At 51.9% G+C, this 15,532-nt stretch overlaps 6 protein-coding genes across 6 annotated transcripts; 3 read left to right on the top strand and 3 right to left on the bottom strand.

The window, feature by feature from the left end:
- Nucleotides 1-531: 531 nt before the first annotated feature.
- On the top strand, nt 532-1,239 carry PG994_001180 (uncharacterized protein; the record flags this gene model as incomplete). The annotated part of the gene is made up of 1 exon (XM_066852589.1): nt 532-1,239. One exon carries the CDS (start codon nt 532-534, stop codon nt 1,237-1,239), a length of 708 nt encoding a protein of 235 aa, XP_066720730.1.
- Nucleotides 1,240-1,767: 528 nt separating this feature from the next.
- On the bottom strand, nt 1,768-2,897 carry PG994_001179 (uncharacterized protein; the record flags this gene model as incomplete). The annotated part of the gene is made up of 3 exons (XM_066852588.1): nt 1,768-2,353; nt 2,431-2,507; nt 2,589-2,897. 3 exons carry the CDS (start codon nt 2,895-2,897, stop codon nt 1,768-1,770), a joined length of 972 nt encoding a protein of 323 aa, XP_066720729.1.
- A 1,507-nt stretch (nt 2,898-4,404) lies between these two features.
- On the bottom strand, nt 4,405-5,286 carry PG994_001178 (uncharacterized protein; the record flags this gene model as incomplete). Its single annotated transcript, XM_066852587.1, has 1 exon — nt 4,405-5,286. The coding sequence occupies one exon, from the start codon at nt 5,284-5,286 to the stop codon at nt 4,405-4,407; it is 882 nt and encodes a 293-aa protein (XP_066720728.1).
- Nucleotides 5,287-6,972: 1,686 nt separating this feature from the next.
- PG994_001177 (uncharacterized protein) lies at nt 6,973-8,288 on the bottom strand (the record flags this gene model as incomplete). The annotated part of the gene is made up of 2 exons (XM_066852586.1): nt 6,973-7,437; nt 7,842-8,288. 2 exons carry the CDS (start codon nt 8,286-8,288, stop codon nt 6,973-6,975), a joined length of 912 nt encoding a protein of 303 aa, XP_066720727.1.
- Nucleotides 8,289-10,507: 2,219 nt separating this feature from the next.
- Nucleotides 10,508-14,607, top strand: PG994_001176 (Xanthine dehydrogenase; the record flags this gene model as incomplete). The annotated part of the gene is made up of 7 exons (XM_066852585.1): nt 10,508-10,648; nt 10,720-10,872; nt 10,936-11,132; nt 11,195-13,396; nt 13,452-13,745; nt 13,793-14,402; nt 14,449-14,607. The coding sequence occupies 7 exons, from the start codon at nt 10,508-10,510 to the stop codon at nt 14,605-14,607; spliced, it is 3,756 nt and encodes a 1,251-aa protein (XP_066720726.1).
- A 65-nt stretch (nt 14,608-14,672) lies between these two features.
- PG994_001175 (Xanthine dehydrogenase) lies at nt 14,673-15,177 on the top strand (the record flags this gene model as incomplete). Its single annotated transcript, XM_066852584.1, has 2 exons — nt 14,673-14,891; nt 14,917-15,177. 2 exons carry the CDS (start codon nt 14,673-14,675, stop codon nt 15,175-15,177), a joined length of 480 nt encoding a protein of 159 aa, XP_066720725.1.
- Between the last annotated feature and the right edge of the window lie 355 nt (nt 15,178-15,532).

Raw genomic sequence — 15,532 nt, 5'->3', positions numbered from 1 at the left:
TGATGATTTCAGTTCCTCCGCGGCGGAACAGGTCGACGAGGGCAGGTTGCGGCACAGCGCTTACGAACGTATCAAAGGCTGTTGTTGGTCCCAACTTCTATTACTGGAATCTCGGTAGCCGCTCGAACACGGTCTGACAGCCAACGAACCCGCCAAATAACGGAGCCCCTACATCTTTTTTGGCAACGAAAGCTGTGATCAACATCCGATTACGTTGTGCTATGCTTGCTCCGATTTCCTGATTGAGGTTTCCTATATGCATTTGCGCGGCGCGGCGTACACTACTACTCCCAGCAACGGGGATATGTCAAACTGCCATGCCCTGTCGGGCCTGTCCTCTGGCAGGCTACAGGGTGCCCATAATTAGGGGATAATGTTCTAGTCTGTCGACAGCAGGTTTTTCTGCTTTTTCTTCCTCTTTTCCCCAAAGGGCATTATGCATCGCCAGAATTGACTTATAACGCCACCACCCTCCCATCTTTCTCCCCACGAAGGAGAGTCTAAGTCATTTCCGCGTCAGAAGGCGACAGTATGGAGCCAGTAGCCTCTCACGCATACCCGGGCCTCGAAGTCCAGTTGGACCCGGCCCCCGAGTACGCCCGATTCGGCCACGCGCCGCTACAGTCGGCTGAGCCGGTGTCAGAGTGGAAGGAGACTCCTACGGCGCACGCCGCACCGACAACCGATGATCCAACCCGGAAGAGAAAGATCCTCGGCCTCACTGTTCCCGTATTCTGGACCCTTCTGGTCGTCCTCGTCATCGTCCTTGCTGGCGCCATAGGCGGCGGCGTCGGTGGCGGACTCGCCGCGCAGCAACCGGCCAGCAGCAGCGCTGCGGCAACACCGACGACGACGCTGCAGCCTGGCGAAGAACAGCCTACCGGCAGCGGCACCGCTACCGCGACCACCGCAATACCGATCATGCAGCCGTCGCTGATACCCCGCGACGGCGGGTGCCCCGGCATCAACGGGTCGCCCTACGTCTCGCGCATCACGCTGCGGGGCCAGAAGGTGGCGCAGACCTTCCACCAGCGCTGCAACACCAACTATGCCGAGACCGAGGAGAACCCGGGCCTGCGCGACCTCTACAGCGCCTTCGCCACGAGCTTCGACCAGTGCATGACGTGGTGCGCGCAGTACAACGAGCAGCTGCAGCAGCAGGCAGAGAACAAGGACGTTAGTGGGGGGCAAGGGTGGTGCACAGTGGTGGCGGTTGCGAAAATCCGTAAGTCTGACTGACGCTCGAGGAAACTCTAGAACTGTTCGTTTTGTCCGTGTGCGTGCCTTTGCGCTAACCTTTATATCTGTGCTTCACCTAGCGGGAGGGAGATGCCATTTGAAAAGCCAGGGCCCCAATCCTCTCGTGAATACCACTAGGCCCGGCGAGAAGGTCACGGCCGCTGAATTGGTTGATGGGATAGGCCGGCCGGGCTCGAGGAAACGATATGCCTACCTCTGAATAGTGCAACGATCGTCGCAGTCATCGGCGAGTCTCGATGAATATGGGCTTCTGAGAAAGTTAATGCAAGTAATTGTGTTCCTATTGCACAATGAGTCTTTGCAGTGTGACCACTTAGTCATTCTGTGGTTTTCAAATATCCCTTACTCCTTAAAAACAGCCCCTTACACCCTGAAACATCAGCTCGGTGCTAGCTGAATACAAATTTGGTAGACGTCCCTGATAACTCCTCCGCTATGTGAATACACTCCTGTCAGGATTCTCGCGCGGCACATTCCTTTGGCTTCATGAGCGGCTCGAAGCGAAGCCTACGGGCCTAAACCTTGGTACTTTCTTGCAGAAAGGGGTATGAGACTCTCCCTGGCCTTCCTCCACTCCATCGTCCACTTCCGATACTTGAGAGCCTTGGCCGCGAACTCGAGGTAGGCCAGGCCCAGCAGTAGCATGGCCGTGGTCTGCCCGAAGTCCCAGCGGTCCTCGTCCTCGGTGCCCTCGAGGAGGGGCTGGTTGGCGTGGCGGATGGCGATCATGAAGTAGAGGTGGACGGGGTACTCGAGCATGGCGAAGGCCAGGACGACCATGAGAAGCTTGGGCCCGCCGAACACGGCCATGCCGATGGCGGCCAGCACCCACAGCGACGTGATCAGGACGTAGGCCTGGTCCGATCCGGGATGCGAGGCGAACCGGTGCGACGCGCCGACCGTGTTATAGCACTCGCCCGGCTTGCCGCCCTCCTGCCAGGCGGCTAGGCGAATCGCGAAGGTTATGGCTAGGGCAATGAAGAAGATGGTGAACCCGTAGACGGTCAGATATCGAGATGACAAGCGAGACGGCGACCTGTTCAGCATTTTTTGGCAGAAGGCGAGACAGACTAGGACCGCAATGCTTGATACGCTGTTGGCAGAGAATGGAAGGGTTAGCTTGCCCCCCAGCCACTATCAATGATGTATATGTGCATGCGATATACTTACCCAACGAAGCTCACCGTGTCGAATACCAGACGCAGATGATATAATCCCAGTTCCTTCCTCTTGGCCCAAGCAGTGATCTGTGTGCCGCCATAATTGCATCAGCCATGCACGCACTTGACTACAGAAATGCCCAGCAAGGAATTCGACTGTCAACTTACCATGAGGGCAATGCCCAGTAAGACCTGAAGGTCGTTGCCGATATTGACGACATCGGAAAGGAACTCTATTCTCTTTCTCCGTCGTTCATGCTCGTCGGACCCTTCTGGGTGGTGGTGCAGGTGGAGATGGCCCTTCTTGGACAACACGACGATCCAGCCGGCGAGGAAGAGGGAAAGCAACGCCTGGCCGGCGAAGGAGATGAGCACGCCGAGGCCCGCGATGTCGGGCGACGCCTCGCCGACGTTGTCGCAGACGGTGATGAAGAGGGTTTTGTTGGCGTGGTCGCCGGCCAAGACGACGTGAGACATGGTCGTTTACTGGTCTCTTCTAATACACAACCGACAAATGAAAAAAAAAAGCAGGCAAGCACGCAAACAAACAAAACCAAGGCGGTCTATAAGACGATCGCTAATAAGAAGCTGCACGGATGGGGAAATAATTGGGATGCCAAGAAAGAAATGGTGGTTGCAAGCAGACTTGGCACGGCAGGGAGTGGACTGTCCCTTTTAAAGAACGTCGGGTGTGGTTTGGGTTGTGGTCTGCGCGCCGTCTGCGCCTCCATTATTCGGGCGGATTCATAGCTAATGAGAATGGGTTATTATCGTGAAACGTTATTCGAAGCGGGTTTGTTTATTTAAGGAAACACTGAAGTTTGGAAACGCTGCAGAAGAGTGGCTGGCTGGCACCTGAAAGCCGCGGGCGCGGCCGCATCCTAGCTTCCCGTCGTCCGCCCCCATTTACTAACACAAAATATGGCCATATCGAAAGGAGAGGCTGAGACGCAACCGTGTCCAATGGGTCCAAGGGTCTCATTGATGGTGATCTGCAAATAGTACCAAGTCCACTCGATAATCGGCAGCGCTTATTTTAGCTTTAAACTCGAACTGCCGAAAGGTACAGTAATAAGCTTCACGAGCTGCCTTCCACTTCGTCGAGCCGTTAAACTCTCTCGTGTTCTTCGATCCCCTAAACCACCAGCACGCTCTTATACTCGGTACACTGACACCATCCAATTGTTCTAAATCTGTCAGCCCTGCCATCTGTTCTTGGGCGGAAACGCGACACCTGTCCCCAAAGGATATGTCCGAATGTGCTCAGCCACTTGTGTTTCCCCCACGGGCGAATGGATCTGCAGAATGTTGCAGGGACGGATGACGAACAGCCACGGAAGCGTTTCGGATGGAATATCCGAATATGCCATGTCATTCATGACTCTAACCTCTCTTACGTATGCAGTTTATGGAGCGGGGCGATAGATGCGCAGCAAGGAAGGCAAGACCGTGCGGTTCTAAGTGCGTGCCCGGCCACGTGGTTTTTGCTTCAGCTTTTGAAGGGAAGATTTCGATTTGCGCTTTATGGTATGACTCCCAAAACCTCATCAAAGGGGTACACTAATTAGAATAAGTATCCTGTTCGAGGCATCATGACTGGAATAAGTTGATCCTACTTGCCGGCTTAGCTCGAGATCGGGAATGGGCAAGTCTCATAGCAACATATCACTGCCAAGTAAAATATTCAACCAGACCCTGTAAAACTGCTATAACTACATATTATAATGCTTAATGACTAAACCAACATGCTGCTTTGTTAAAATCCTTCGATTAATAGACCGCTGGTGAAGTACTTCCCAGACCCCCAAGTTTCGTTCGTGAAAGGATTAGCGTCCCTGCCTTTCAAGTAGCATTTTCCTCCCGCTAGAAGAGGCGAAGGATGAAAGTCAGCAGAGCACACAAACATAACACGACACGAAACAGATAATTTCCAAAGCTTCCTTCTCCTGTTCCTGTCCTTCTTCTTATCCATATTCCCTCTGCTTTAGTTCTCTCTCCTGTTTTCTTTCCAAGGTCGGGAGGGAGAAGGGTTTAGAAGCTTACAATATTTCACAATCGACACAGCCATGCAGAACCCATCGCCCCAAATGCCACTTTGGCCCCTCGACCCGGTCTCCCGCTGGTACTGGCGGTTATACTGGGCACACGATGTCATGCACTGCTCAAAGGTCGGCGCGTAGAAGCTGAGGATGTCGCGCACGCCCGGCTGGGCATCCCCCTCGGGGAAGTTGGTGTTGCACAGCTGCACGAAGGCCTGCGCCGAGGCCTGCCCCTGCAGCGTGATGCCTGTCGCCGTCGCCTTCGCCGTGCCCGTGCCGTTGGTGGTTTCGCGCGGGGAGTACCGCGTCCCGTTGATCTTCGGGCACCCGCCGTCGAGGGGCACCGCCAACGCCTGCACGATCGGCAGCAGCATCGTCACGGTGCCGCTTCCGCTGGCGGGGGGTTGGGTCGACGGATTGGGTGTTGATGCGGTCTCTACCATTATCACACTGGACGACGGTCTCCCCGACCCCGACGGGTCCGCGTTGTTGTTGTTCTTGTTGCTAAGTCCTTGTGCCGCTAGGCCGCCACCGATCGCGCCCGCGACGACCAAGACGAGCAGGATCAGGAGACCCCAGAACACAGGAACTGTAAGACCGAGGATTCTACGGTGGGGTTTATCGGTTGCTGGTGCGGGAGCATTCTTCTCTTCGGAAGTTGGTAAAGCAGACTGTTGGTGTGCCCACTGCTGCTGCTGTTGTTGTTGCGTATACGCCAGGGCTGGATACGACTGGACTTCGATGCCATGATACGGGTGAGTCGCTGACGGTTCCAGATCCGGTTGATGGCGCTGCTTGCTCAAGTCTAAGTACTTGTCGGTGGCCATCTCTGCTTCTCTTTTTCTCTTCTTCTAGTTTCTTATATCACCTTCAGACGGGGTCCCGCCTGCTCACGATATCGACGCGAGAAAGATAGAAATGGCTAGAAAGGGGGATGGTAAAACACAAGTCAAGATTAGAGACGCATGGCTGACTGAGATGTCTAACAGACTGTTTAAGGCTGTGAGTGGAAGAGAGGAGGAAGAAGAGGAGGAAGATCTCTTGACATATATGGGGGGCGGCTTGATCAATGAGTAGGACGATGGCCCCGCCTTCTGGGGGCCGTATAGCCTTAGGATCTGAGACAAAAGCCCCTCGCCCCCTTTGATATGGCGTTCGTACGATTATATGCAGACCGAGTCACAGATATACAGCGGACGATAATGCCGCTTACTCTCGGGGCTGGGAGTTCCAATCTTGGGGTCCAAAGGAGATTGACAGGGACAGGGGAGGTATGTTCGGATCGGATACCGAACACAGCCTTGATTGCATCGTACAGATATATGGCTGGCTGCTTGATTCGTTGGAATTATCAGCCGTTCTTGACTGGTTGGTGAGCAGCCCCCCCCCCCCCCAACACCACCACTACACGCTGACTTGTCATCAAGACCTAACATAGACTGACCTTGAAAAGTTTTCTAGAACGGAAAGTCGCTCCAAACCTCCCAACTGATTTAGAATGTGCTCTGTATTCGCCTGCTAATCAAAAGACTGTCTTACTTTGGACTAAAGGAGCACCTTTTGCCTCTTGCATGATTTCGACGTATTATCCCCTTGATTGCCAAATACACCACTAAGAGTGGGACGAGCCACCAAAAGAGCCCTGTTATATCCACTTGATATCTTCAGATAGTGAAAGTTCACGCCGTCGAGGACCTATGACTCGCCCAGGTAACCATATAAACTGAAGTATCGCGAGTCCCCACTCTTAGTGGTATATTTGGCAATTAAGGAGATACCTTGCGTCCGAGTCTCTGCCCTCTCTCATGCTATCGGAATAGATAATACCAAGTTCGTGAATTAGTTTTCTCGCCGTATTATAAATCTCCGCCCTTACAGATGCGATCGTAGTGAGAGGCACTATACTAAGTTCGAAACTAGAATATTAAAAGTATATTATTAGAATTAAAGTAAAAAACATGATATATAATGATATAAGAAGCTTAAAAATGAACGAGAAATAAGAGTTCCCTTCGCATCTCGAATCTCCGCCTCCAGCTTTCTCCTCTTTAATGCGATCGCAATTCGAGAACGTATCAAGTTGGAAATTAGACGGTACTATCGACTGTTAGCAGACCACTAGAAAGGGGACGTATATATATTCCAGGCAAGAGTAGGTATTTTCTTACTTGAAGTAGATGCACTGATCCTCTCCTGACACAGCCGTACATGAATGATTGCAAACTTGGGTCCACTCTCGATAGTCCTGACTTTGACCAGATCTTTATTGTGGGCGATGGAGGCTGCCCAAAGGATCGCAAATGATTTCCAGTATTGTGAAAAATATAAACCGCCAAGGGTCTCTCAAAGAATTCCGGTGCAATGTTCTCAAACTCATCGCTCAAGTGAGGCTGGAATGCGAGTTCTGTATGGCAATGGACAGACCATTGTAATGAACACAACGGCCCTACTGGCTGAGGTGATAGTGGTTCTATATGAACTTGATATAAGACAATAATTGAACACGGATGGAGCTACGTAAACATGGGTATTTGCTTACCAGTAGCAGGCCGTAGGACTAGGAAAGTACAGAACAAACGTCGATCTTGAAAGTAGTTGTCTTGCTCGCCCAGAGAGGCAGCGCACTCTGATTCCCTAGCATGGTACTTTTGCTCCTGGATAGGGCGGTAGATATGCTTGTTGATCTTTGCGCTCGATGGCTGGAGTGAATCGGCTTCGTCAGTAGGCAGGTCAAGGCATGGCACAGAGACACCGTCCTCATTGTGACATATATCAGCAAAGCCTGTTCCTTTGGCTTCACCGAGTATAGAGGGTATGTTCCATTCCGTAAGGTTGGGTAGGCGTGTGCTGTCGATCCCATCGCTGGAATGAGCTGCGTGTCGCCGGCGAAGCCCTTCTTGGAGGCCATGATTTTGTTGTGTATCAGCCCAGATGCCATAGCATGCGATTGATCGGTTGGTCCAGTAAAGTACCGGTCGCTATGTGCGATCGGCTGCTTGCGTTTAATGTAGGCGATATGCAGACGCCTTGGGAGATTTGATAAGCCGCGGAGAAGTGTACAGGTTCTGTATGGTAGCATCACTCCCCTGTTCCGAAGCAGCGAGATGAAAAGCAACACAGAAGCGCACGCAGGATACCATAGGAGTATGGCCAACATGCTTGGAGAGACGTCTTTGACATGAGCCGTATCATCGGCGTACAATTGGGAATGAGTAGTTACCCATTCTAAGGTGGGATATATCTTTCATCCTGACCGATCAAAGTTGGGCGGCGCTTCCAGGTGGAAATCCTTTGCTGCATCACAGGACGGTGACGGCCAGTTGTGCTGAAATGCATAGTCAGTAACCATATTTAGGCCTCGACTCATAAACGGGCTATTTACCTCCTCGCAATGGGACAGGAAATCTTTGCGCGTATTCCATTCTGTCAGCAGTTCGGATTTGCGACCATCAGAAGCCGCAGTAATGGTTGGCCATAGAGTCACACCAGCCATGAGCAAAGCTGCAAAGGCTATTGAGGTCACAATCGCTTCCCGGTAGATTTGGAGCTTTCCTTCTTTCCAGACAGATGTCCATAATTGTGTGAACTTCGCTGGGATAGCAGACAGATGCTGGGAGAAGGGTATACGGATGGAGGATCTAGGGCTAACACTGTTCCCTGGCGTCTGAACAGGTGCGGACGCTCGGTGAAGAGCTGAATGAGCCGGAGTTGCTGCTGGTGTTACGATAGCTACCGAACAAGAGAGAGCCTGGCCTGGTTGCGCTTGTTGGCGACACAACTCAAAGCCATCTTCGGGCGGCTCAGGAGCACTGAGTGTTTCGATGGACATGACTGAGCGCATACGTCGAAAACAAGAGAGAATGCCCAGGAAGCCGCCCCCCGGGTTATATATCTGTAATCTGGTCGAACTTACCATATCAGGGCAGTGTCTGGACACAGCCAGGCCTAATGCAGAGTAACCACGAGGGATCATGTATTGATTGGCCGTGTTGTTATGAAGCAACCATTTTTCCACTATTACCCAACCATCATTTCATACGAGAGCTTCAGCACTGCCACAACATGGCGTGCGCATAAAGAGTGAACATGGTGTATGGCAATGGCGTCCAATGGCGTCCATATTCCAATAATCATGAAGCAATGAGTCAAAAACTTGGTATCACGGCATGTACCTCACCTTCTGTATCTTGAGGCTATTGGGTATGCTAGGCAATTGGGAAGATGGGGTGGATCTGATGCTCACCTCCGCCTTGCATTTTCCCGGAAAACAGACCCATGTCATCCTCGGCCGCCGTTGTGTCCTGGATCTATCTCATCTTCCTCACGCCTAAGCTCCCATGAGCTACAAGGTCTGTCAGCTGCGGAGCCTGCACACGCGATTCCAAGAATACTTATGAGAAAAAATATATACTCCTTGCCCAGGCATTGGATCAGGCTTCCGACATGGGCAAAGGTTCTGCAATGATGGCAGTATTACACTCGACCACTAACCAGTAAAGTCAGGTTGCCTCTGCCAACTAGGCTATGACCTCTGTGTTAGTTACAGACATTGACGGAGAGGGAGAGAGGCATTTGTTGATATACCTGCGAAAATAATCAGAGACCGGCTCGTATGCGCAGGAAAATTGTATCCTGATGATTTCGCTGACTTTGCTGTCCACCGCAGCAGTGGCAGGCAGGGGACGCGAGATGGAGTTAGATGGTGAGAGAGGATGTCATTTCTCTTACACATCTGGCAGGTTCAATACACCAGCAGTAGTCGTGATAGGGTTTCAACCGGTAATCCATGATGTCCGAGAACTAGAGGATACAATTATCTAGTCTCCGGCAGGGGCCGCGGCGCATTTGGATGACTTGACATCACTTTCAGGATCTTAGTTTAGATCGTCTTCTGAGATGGGGAAGAAGAAGAAATGCCATCTAACTAGCTAATCTTCGCGCTCGCGCGTATCACAGCTGAGCCCCCATCAAACATGGTAATACATTGAGGTGTGTATCTCGAGCACTGAATACTTTGGGGGGTTAGGTACGTGTAACTTTTGGGCGGACGAGAAACAAACTGGAAATGACAAGAAGATATGTAATTCAAGTAGTACCCGATTAAAACCGTTCTGTGCCATAGACCTTCCAGACGAAAACAATACATAGACTGCGAGAGTCATTCAATTTGGCGGATGACTCTTCTAGTCAAGTTTACCGAACAGTGTTTCAAAGAGATGCGACCCTTAATCATCGGCAACGCTGGATCGTGGTAGCTTGGATCATGCTCGTAATACTAAGCCTGTCCTACCTCGGCTTGACTGATTGAGAGCCTCCAGATTCCCTCATCGGAGGAAGCCTCACTAATCTTTCGTGATTGCCAACGATATATCAAGAAGGTGCTACAAATACAGCAAAGCTGTGGTTACCTGTCTAGTAATAGGGTCCAGCGCCATCCTTCGGAACACATGATGGGTGGTTGATTCCTTGGATCCCAAGGTTGTATCAGAGAAGAGACCCCCAATTTTTAAACGGGCAAGACGAGCCGCTAGTGCGTTCTGATAAGATATCCCATCCTGAAATACTGAGTCCAAGTTCTCGCGGCTCTATTCAAGCATCTAATGATCGGGCCACAATTTGCTGTATTGGATTGAGTACGCAGTTGGCAGGTCTTAATACTACCTATTTGTGACGCCCATTGGATCTCACTACACAGTCAACAGTGGCGGTAGTAGTTGGCGGAAGACAGACAGCCCTGGAGCGCGGAGCCGGCCGAAGTTTGCTCGGGAATGAGAGAAGATCCACCACAGGGGATGGTTTGGTGGGGTTTGCGGGGTATTACAATGATAAGGAGGTAGCTGGAGGTGATTGATACCACTAATAACTTCAATATTCGTTCGTATCTTGCATTCCCTGTGTTTGTTTGGCTGCCTGTGTCCGCATCAGAAACCGCCAGAGACCGAGGTGAACGGGGACAAGATAGGTGCTATTCGGATCAATGACAAACGATTTTGGTCAAGACGGCTTATCGCCGATATGTTTTATCCGTGGTCGCTGATTTGCTGCACAATGAACTGGCTGTTGCTGGGCGTGTGCCTCTGGAATGGTGAGCCTTCAATTGCCGAGACACAGACACAAGCCAGCGCCCGAAGATCTGGACTACAAGTAGACCGACAAGCGCTTCTTTGCCACACCCCACCATGCACATATGTAGGTACCAAACCTAGTTGTCAGCTGGGTCATCATCTGGACAAACACCCTACATACACCTACTCCTCCAGTCAGCCAGTAGTCCGAGTGACTCCAATCATCACTTCTTCAGATATACACTCAAGTCCATCCATCTACTTGTTGCCGCAAGCGCTGTTAGCTTGGATCATTACGACACCTGGTCCCTCATCTTGGTCTTTGTTTCGTCCTATCGTATTGGCCATGTAGGTCTCGACAAGACTTGACGAAGGGAATGATAAACTTGATACTCGTTTGATTGATCCCAGCTTCTTGCAAGTATGGCGCCCAGTGCTGTTTCACCCGAGCGGGCCCCTTTGACCGCCGATGGTCCGAAGTTGACTACTATATACGACGACACTATCCGGTTCTTTCTGAACGGTACACGCGTCGTGCTTGACGAGATTGACCCCGAGGTTACACTGCTTGAGTACTTGCGCGGTATAGGTCTGACCGGCACGAAACTGTGAGTCTCAACAGCCTGCATATGCATTGAAAGCGCCACTGATGATCCCTCACCATCAATAGCGGCTGCGCTGAAGGAGGTTGTGGTGCGTGTACCGTAGTTATCAGCCAGTTTAATCCGACTACGAAGCAGATATATCACGCCAGTGTGAACGCTTGCTTGGCGCCGCTAGCGAGCGTTGATGGAAAACATGTCATCACCATCGAGGGCATTGGAAATGTCACAAAACCCCATCCAGCACAGGAACGGGTGGCGAAGAGTAACGGAAGCCAGTGTGGATTTTGCACTCCGGGGATCGTCATGAGTCTGTATGCTCTGTTGCGCAACAACGACAACCCGACAGAACATGACGTGGAAGAAGCCTTCGACGGAAACCTCTGTCGCTGTACAGGGTACCGTCCCATTCTCGATGCAGCCCAGAGCTTCAGCTCCAAGAAATCGTGCGGTGGTAGCACATCAAACGGCGGGTCCGGCTGCTGTATGGAGAACGGAGATGGCACCAAAGCCTCTGGTGGATGCTGCAAGAGCAAGAGTCTGGACGACGGGCAACCCATCAAACGATTCACACCTCCTGGCTTCATCGAATACAACAAAGACACCGAGTTGATCTTCCCACCTACGCTCAAGAAGCATGAGTTCAAACCCTTAGCTTTCGGAAGCAAGCGCAAGAGATGGTATCGACCCATGACCCTTGAACAACTTTTGGAGATCAAAAGTGTCTACCCTGAAGCCAAGATCATCGGCGGAAGTACTGAGACTCAGATCGAGATCAAATTCAAGGCTCTGCAATATCCCGTGTCGGTATTCGTTGGCGATATACCAGAGCTAAGGCAGTATAGCTTCAATGACGATCATATCGAAATTGGCGGCAACGTTATCCTTACGGACTTGGAGAACATCTGTCAAGAGGCCATCAAACATTATGGGGATACGAAGGGCCAGATATTTGAGGCTATCTACAAGCAGCTAAAGTACTTCGCTGGCCGGCAAATTCGCAATGTTGGAACGCCGGCTGGCAACTTGGCAACTGCTTCCCCCATCTCCGATCTGAATCCGGTGTTCATGGCGGCTGACGCTGTTCTAATCGCCAAGTCTTTACAGAAAGAAACCGAAATACCCATGTCTACATTCTTCAAGGGCTACCAACGGACAGCTCTCGAAGCTGATGCAGTCATTGCTTCCATACAAATTCCCATCACCAAAGCGAAAGGGGACTATTTCAGAGCTTATAAACAGGCCAAGCGTAAGGATGACGACATTGCCATTGTTACGGGTGCCTTGCATGTGAGGGTTGACGAGAAGGGAACCGTCGAGCATTGCAACCTGGTGTACGGTGGCATGGCCCCGTTCACGGTAGCTGCAAAGAAAACAAACGAGTATTTGATGGACAAGATGCTCGCACACCCGGACACTCTGGAAGGTGCCATGAATGCTCTGGAATCGGACTTCAACCTGGAGTTCGGTGTACCAGGAGGCATGGCATCTTACAGAAAATCCCTTGCGCTCAGTTTCTTTTATCGATTCTATCATGATGTCCTATCCGGCCTTAGTGCCGAGAGCGAACACGGTGACAGCCAGGCAGTCGAAGAGCTTGAAAGGGAGATGTCAAAGGGATGGGAGGACCGAGAGGCGACGGCAGAGTACACGAAGCAAACAATCGGGAAAGCAAATAACCACGTTGCAGCACTAAAACAGGTCACCGGTGAGGCACAATATACAGACGACATTCCACCAATGAAAAATGAGCTTCACGCTGCTCTGGTTTTCTCGACAAGGCCACACGCGAAGATCATCTCGCGCGACTACACAGCTGCCTTGGACATCCCCGGGGTGGTCGACATCGTTGACAAAAATGATCTGCATCATGCGAATGACAACAAATGGGGCGCACCAAACTTCGACGATCTATTCTTCGCCGAAGATGAGGTCTTCACTGCCGGCCAACCTATCGCCATCGTGTTGGCGAGTTCGAAGGCCAGGGCAGCTGATGGCGCCAGAGCCGTCAAGATTGAATATGAGACGCTGCCGGCCATATTCACCATGGAAGAGGCAATCGAAAAAGAGAGCTTTCACAAATTCTACCGTTACCTGAAGAAAGGTGACGCGGAGGAGGCCTTCAAGAACTGTGATTATACCTTTTCTGGCGTCACCAGGATGGGCGGACAGGAGCACTTCTACCTCAGAACAAACGCATGCCTCTGCATACCTAAACCAGAAGATGGCGAAATGGAAATCTGGACCAGCAGCCAGAACCCCACAGAGAGGTAAGATCGCCAAGGCTCATTCGTGAGTAAGTATTTCTTTCTGATCGTATTGTAGTCAAATATTCGCGGCGAGAATTCTTGGCGTCCAGGCCAACAAGGTCGTCGCCCGTGTAAAACGCTTAGGGGGTGGGTTTGGCGGCAAGGAAACGAGATGTGTTCAGCTCAGCACGATGATCGCCCTTGCTGCACAGAAGACGAAACGGCCGGTTCGATGCATGCTGAATCGGGACGAGGATATGATTATGTCTGGGCAGAGACATCCGTTCCTATGCAAGTGGAAGGTCGGTGTCAACAAGGACGGCAAGCTCCAAGCTCTGGATGCCGACGTCTTCAACAATGCCGGGTGGTCGTTCGACTTGTCTCCAGCCGTCTGTGAGCGAGCAATGACACATATAGACAGCTGCTACATGATCCCGAACGTGCACATTCGAGGCCGCCTTTGCAAGACAAACACTATGTCGAACACTGCATTCCGTGGTTTGGAGGGCCTCAGGGCTTATTTATGGCCGAGTCATATATGTCAGAAGTCGCGGACCGGTTGGGTATGCCCGTCGAGGAACTTCGCCAGATCAACTTCTACGAGCCTAACGAGGAGACGCACTTCAACCAGCCGATTCAGGACTGGCATGTTCCCTTGATGTACAAGCAAGTCCAGGAAGAATCGGCTTACGCAGATCGCCGCAAAGCCGTTACCGAGTTCAACAAGTCGCACAAGTGGCGCAAGCGAGGTCTCGCCTTGATTCCTACCAAGTTTGGTATCTCGTTCACGGCCTTGTGGTTGAACCAAGCCGGCGCTCTAGTGCACATTTACCACGACGGGTCCGTTTTGGTGGCTCATGGCGGGACGGAAATGGGCCAAGGTCTTCACACCAAGATGATCATGATCGCGGCTGAGGCCCTCCAAATTCCCATGGAGGACATTCATATATCAGAGACTGCCACCAACACTGTTGCTAACTCCTCAGCCACGGCCGCCTCCGCCTCATCTGATCTCAATGGCTACGCCGTTCATAACGCCTGCGAGCAGCTGATGGCTCGCTTGGCCCCTACAGGGAAAAACTGGCCCAGACGCCAAAATGAAGGACCTCGCGCATGCTGCATACTTTGACCGCGTCAACCTCAGCGCGAATGGCTTCTATAAGACGCCCGAGATCGGTTATACCTGGGGCGAAAACAAGGGACAGATGTACTTCTACTCTACCCAAGAGTAGCGGCTGCAGAGGTCGAGGTGGACTGTCTGACCGGTACCTGGAGTTGTCGGCAGGCTGACATCAAGATGGATGTCGGTCGCTCAATCAACCCTTCGATTGATTACGGCCAGATAGAGGGTGCCTTTGTACAGGGCATGGGGCTCTTCACCATGGAGGAGAGTCTCTGGCTGCGAAACGGCCCCAATGCAGGCAACCTGTTCACGAAGGGGCCCGGCGCCTACAAGATCCCCGGCTTCCGGGACATCCCGCAGCAGTTCAACGTCAGCCTGCTCAAGGGGAGTGACGTGGGAGAACCTCCGGACGATCCAGCGCAGCCGCGGCGTCGGCGAGCCCCCGCTGTTCATGGGCAGCTCCGTCTTCTTCGCCATCCGCGATGCGCTCAAGGCGGCGCGCGCCGACTACGGAGTCCAGGCCAAGCTCGGAGCGGGAGGTGGAGAGGACGACGGGTTGCTGCGGCTGGAGAGCCCGGCGACCCCGGAGAGGATCCGGCTCTCGTGCGTGGATCCCATCATGGAGCGCGCCAGGGTTCTACCCAAGGAGGGCGAGAAGAGTTTCTTTATCGCTATCTAGATTGTATTATTGTAGTTAGCGTTGAGTAGTCTATCGGTTCACGAGTCATGTCCACATGCGGTTTATGGAGTCTGAATAAGATATGGTTCACAAGCAACTTCTTAACGACAATATCCCACAACACACGATGGGTTTATCGAACCTCCAGACGAGGGTAGCAAAAACTATGCGTACTTACAGGAAGTGACATGGGTTCTTGGTGGTAGCCCCAGTATTGCCGAGGTCGCGTTTGCTCCTCTGGGTCATATCCGGTGGTCACGTGTATGACGGTCATTATGACACGTTTGCTGTGCCCCTTCCATCTCAGCCATCTTGATCTTTCAAACCTCGCATATAAACACACGATTATATGCAA

Source organism: Apiospora phragmitis (assembly GCF_038363925.1).
Source record: "Apiospora phragmitis strain CBS 135458 chromosome Unknown utg000002l:1.0-5516284.0:1.0-5523493.0, whole genome shotgun sequence".
NCBI lineage: Eukaryota > Fungi > Ascomycota > Sordariomycetes > Amphisphaeriales > Apiosporaceae > Apiospora > Apiospora phragmitis.
Note: the sequence above shows the minus strand (reverse complement) of the source record. Positions and strands in the feature narration are given on the sequence as shown.